Source organism: Hemibagrus wyckioides, linkage group LG28, assembly GCF_019097595.1.
Source record: "Hemibagrus wyckioides isolate EC202008001 linkage group LG28, SWU_Hwy_1.0, whole genome shotgun sequence".
NCBI classification, from domain to species: Eukaryota; Metazoa; Chordata; class Actinopteri; order Siluriformes; family Bagridae; genus Hemibagrus; species Hemibagrus wyckioides.
In genome coordinates, this window is record NC_080737.1 from 254,260 (window position 1) to 259,259 (window position 5,000).

Consider the following 5,000-nt stretch of genomic DNA (forward strand, 5'->3'; position numbering starts at 1 on the left):
TGTGTGTGTGTGTGTGTGTGTGTGTGTGTGTGTATACGTACTGATGGTAGGTGTACTCGGTGTGTGTGTGTGTGTGTGTGTATACGTACTGATGGTAGGTGTACTCGGTGTGTGTGTGTGTGTGTGTATACGTACTGATGGTACGTGTACTTGGTGTGTGTGTGTGTATACGTACTGATGGTAGGTGTACTTGGTGTGTGTGTGTGTGTGTGTATACGTACTGATGGTAGGTGTACTTGGTGTGTGTGTGTGTGTGTGTGTGTATACGTACTGATGGTAGGTGTACTTGGTGTGTGTGTGTGTGTGTGTATACGTACTGATGGTAGGTGTACTTGGTGTGTGTGTGTGTGTGTGTGTGTATACGTACTGATGGTAGGTGTACTTGGTGTGTATGTGTGTGTGTGTATACGTACTGATGGTAGGTGTACTCGGTGTGTGTGTGTGTGTGTGTGTGTGTATACGTACTGATGGTAGGTGTACTTGGTGTGTGTGTGTGTGTGTGTACACGTACTGATGGTAGGTGTACTCGGTGTGTGTGTGTGTGTATACGTACTGATGGTAGGTGTACTTGGTGTGTGTGTGTGTGTGTGTGTGTGTGTGTATACGTACTGATGGTAGGTGTACTCGGTGTGTGTGTGTGTATACGTACTGATGGTAGGTGTACTTGGTGTGTGTGTGTGTGTGTGTGTGTGTGTGTGTATACGTACTGATGGTAGGTGTACTTGGTGTGTGTGTGTGTGTGTGTATACGTACTGATGGTAGGTGTACTTGGTGTGTGTGTGTGTGTGTGTGTGTGTGTATACGTACTGATGGTAGGTGTACTCGGTGTGTGTGTGTGTGTATACGTACTGATGGTAGGTGTACTTGGTGTGTGTGTGTGTGTGTGTGTGTGTGTATACGTACTGATGGTAGGTGTACTCAGTGTGTGTGTGTGTGTGTGTGTATACGTACTGATGGTAGGTGTACTTGGTGTGTGTGTGTGTGTATATACGTACTGATGGTAGGTGTACTCGGTGTGTGTGTGTGTATACGTACTGATGGTAGGTGTGTGTGTGTGTGTGTATACGTACTGATGGTAGGTGTACTCGGTGTGTGTGTGTGTGTGTATACGTACTGATGGTAGGTGTACTCGGTGTGTGTGTGTGTGTGTATACGTACTGATGGTAGGTGTACTTGGTGTGTGTGTGTGTGTGTGTGTGTATATGTACTGATGGTAGGTGTACTTGGTGTGTGTGTGTGTGTGTGTGTACTGATGGTAGGTGTACTCGGTGTGTGTGTGTGTGTATACGTACTGATGGTAGGTGTACTTGGTGTGTGTGTGTGTGTATACGTACTGATGGTAGGTGTACTTGGTGTGTGTGTGTGTGTGTGTGTACTGATGGTAGGTGTACTCGGTGTGTGTGTGTGTGTATACGTACTGATGGTAGGTGTACTTGGTGTGTGTGTGTGTGTGTGTGTACTGATGGTAGGTGTACTCGGTGTGTGTGTGTGTGTGTATACGTACTGATGGTAGGTGTACTCGGTGTGTGTGTGTGTGTGTATACGTACTGATGGTAGGTGTACTTGGTGTGTGTGTGTGTGTATACGTACTGATGGTAGGTGTACTCGTGTGTGTGTGTGTGTGTGTGTATACGTACTGATGGTAGGTGTACTCGGTGTGTGTGTGTGTATACGTACTGATGGTAGGTGTACTTGGTGTGTGTGTGTGTGTATACGTACTGATGGTAGGTGTACTCGTGTGTGTGTGTGTGTGTGTGTATACGTACTGATGGTAGGTGTACTTGGTGTGTGTGTGTGTGTGTGTGTATGTATACGTACTGATGGTAGGTGTACTCGTGTGTGTGTGTGTGTGTGTGTATACGTACTGATGGTAGGTGTACTCGGTGTGTGTGTGTGTATACGTACTGATGGTAGGTGTACTTGGTGTGTGTGTGTGTGTATACGTACTGATGGTAGGTGTACTTGGTGTGTGTGTGTGTGTGTGTGTGTATACGTACTGATGGTAGGTGTACTCGGTGTGTGTGTGTGTATACGTACTGATGGTAGGTGTACTCGGTGTGTGTGTGTGTGTGTGTGTGTGTGTGTATACGTACTGATGGTAGGTGTACTCGTGTGTGTGTGTGTGTGTGTGTGTGTGTATACGTACTGATGGTAGGTGTACTCGGTGTGTGTGTGTGTATACGTACTGATGGTAGGTGTACTCGGTGTGTGTGTGTGTGTGTGTGTGTGTGTGTGTATACGTACTGATGGTAGGTGTACTCGGTGTGTATCTCGTGAGCTGCTATCATTTCTGCAGCATTTTCTGTGTGTGACTGTTGATTGAAGTTGTTCTTGACTGCACGAGAAGAAGAGGAGAGGAGATGAAGAAGCAGAAGTGAAGAAACAGAGCTCCACAACACTGCTGTGTGAGGAGCCCAGGAGCTCAGGAGAACATCAGGACCACATGCTGAATGACTCAGGGTCAGGTTCTCACTAAACATCTGACAGTTTAGAAGCAGACATCAGTTCGACATGCTTAATACACACTCACAGATCTAACTGTAATGTTCTACTGACTCTACTGTGGAATAGTGAGTGTGTGTGTGTGTGTGTGTGTGTGAGAGAGAGTGGAGAGTGTGTGTGAGAGACTTTTTTTTTTTACTTTTTATGCATCTTTATTTAGTCACATATAGGATTCACAGTGACTTAATAAATAAATACATAAATAAATAAATACGTATTAAAATAATGTCAATAAATTAGTTTAAATGAGTGATTAGTTTATCTCTGCTGCAAAGTTAAGTTCTCCATCAGCAACAGAGCACAAAACTTTCTCCCAACACCACACACATTTAAACACATCCAAGTCATTCATACTTTTATAAAAGTTAAAATCAATTAAAATTCTTGATTTATTAGCCTTTTCAGAATTTTTATGGCGTCACAGTCAGTGTTCTGTGTTATTTGGTTTTTCCGGCTCAGGTATATCACCATTTTGGCCTGACCAAATATAAAATTAATCAGTTGGCACCTGAACCGGTGTTTTCTGACAAACTTAAAACCAAAAATAAAACACTGAAAAGTAAAAACAACATTAAAAGACCTTAAAATGCTCCGTAAAAACACAAACAGTGACTGTAATCTGGAGCAGTGAATAAAAGCATGAAAAACTGTTTCTCTCTGTGAACAAAAAGGACAATCATGTGCAATATCAGGGTTTAAAACAGAAATAAAAGAGTTCACAGAGATAATACAGTGTAAAATCCTCCACTGGAGGTCAGCAGCTTTTTTAGTTAACGGTGGTTTATACAGTGCGTCCACTCTGGTTTAAAATCATCAGTAAAACCATGTACACTTCTCCATGGGGTGTCCACCCTCCCACTCAGCTTCTTCTTATTTAAAACCTTTACACACGCTCTGTAGAGCAGCTTCCCCGACACTGACCCAAAGTCCATCTCCCCTTCACCCCGGCACTCCAGGAGGGGGCCTGCACACCCGTCGAGGTCAGGAGCGATGTTCAGCTGGGGAAAGGGTTCGTCCTCTGTAGGACCAGTCTCTGTGTGTGAATAGTCCATCAGCTGAACACGCTCCTCTGATGTCAATGCAGATCTCCAGCGGTGTAGGAGCTGATTGACAACACGCAGGGACCGCAGTCCCATACACACTGCCCGGTCCTCTGCCCTCGACAAGTCCGACCCCGCGATGTTCACAAGCTCCCGGAGCGTTATAATCCCTGAGGAGATGAGAGTTCTGGACAGTGCAGGGACGGTCACACTGGAGATGTCCAGTCTCCCGCCATACACCAGAGGTTCCTCCAGCAGCCAGTGTAGCGTTCTACAGCCCTTGTTTTGTTTCTTAAAACAGTTCCAAATTTTAAAAAATCCACGGTAAAAGGCTGGTAGTCCAGAAATGTCCAGCATTTTTGTGTCCATTAAAAACAATGCTCTGTCCAGCCCCAGTCCTTGAACTGTGCGTAGTAGTCCACTGGCTGCTGCTCTCCATACTAAGTCTCCGGGTCCAGTGAGGAGTCTCTGGATGAACTGGAGGCGGAAGGCTGCGGCTCTGCTGGACAGCTGGACCAGCCCCTGTCCTCCTTCCTCCTTCGGCAGATGAAGCACACTCTGTGGAATCCAGTGTAGACCGTCCCAGAAGAAGTCCACCAGCAGGGCCTGGATGTTTGCCAGCAGGTTCGGCGGCGGATCCACGCATGCCAGCTTGTGCCAGAGGGACGACGCGGCGAGGTTGTTGAGGACCAGCGTTCTCCCCCTGGAGGACATCTTTGGGACCAGCCGCTTCCACCTGCAGGGTTTGCCCTTCACGTGCTCTACAGAACCTTCCCAGTTTTTGTTTAAAAACTCGTTGTTCCCCAGGTAGACACCCAAGTATTTAAAACCACCTCTTTTCCACGCTAAGCCTCCTGGTAGTGACGGTTGCCCACCTTCCCACCCCCCAACTAAAATGGCTTCACTTTTAGACCAGTTAACCTTGGCGGAGGATAAAATTTGAAAGTCATTTAAAATATCGACATCATTTTGTGTGTTTATCATCACTACCAGATCATCTGCATAAGCTGATAAACATGTTGAGGCATTAGCATGTGGAATATTAAAACCAGAGAGATTACTTCTTAACTTATTTAAAAGAGGTTCAATAGCTAGAGAGTACAACATTCCAGAGAGGGAACAGCCCTGCCTGATCCCTCTGTACACTCTAAAAAGAGCACATAAACCACCGTTAACCTTCAGTACACTCTCAATGTTACTGTACAACACCTTGATCATGGCTATAAAACCTGGGCTGAACCCGAAGGCTTCCAGCACCTTCCACAAATATTCATGTTCAACCCGGTCAAAAGCCTTTTCCTGATCTAGAGAAATCAGACCAGTTTTTAAGCCCCATAGCCTGGAGACGTCCAAAATGTCTCGAATTAAATACACGTTATCGAATATGGACCTATCAGGCACACAGTACGTCTGGTCCTGGTGAATGAGCTGCTCCATTACCTTAGTCAGACTCGAGGC

General features: G+C 45.7%; 1 protein-coding gene across 4 annotated transcripts in view; it reads right to left on the reverse strand.

Annotated features, from left to right (window-relative positions):
- Window positions 1-5,000, reverse strand: part of LOC131348330 (cohesin subunit SA-2-like) — an 82,525-nt gene that overhangs the window by 67,974 nt on the left and 9,551 nt on the right. For 3 of the 4 annotated variants that reach the window (XM_058383145.1, XM_058383144.1, XM_058383143.1), the window contains exon 2: window positions 2,245-2,335. In XM_058383145.1, the coding sequence (XP_058239128.1) occupies window positions 2,245-2,335 (91 nt within the window). Of the gene's footprint in view, window positions 1-2,244; window positions 2,342-5,000 lie in introns of those variants that run through there. The other variant, XM_058383146.1, reaches the window with a different exon arrangement.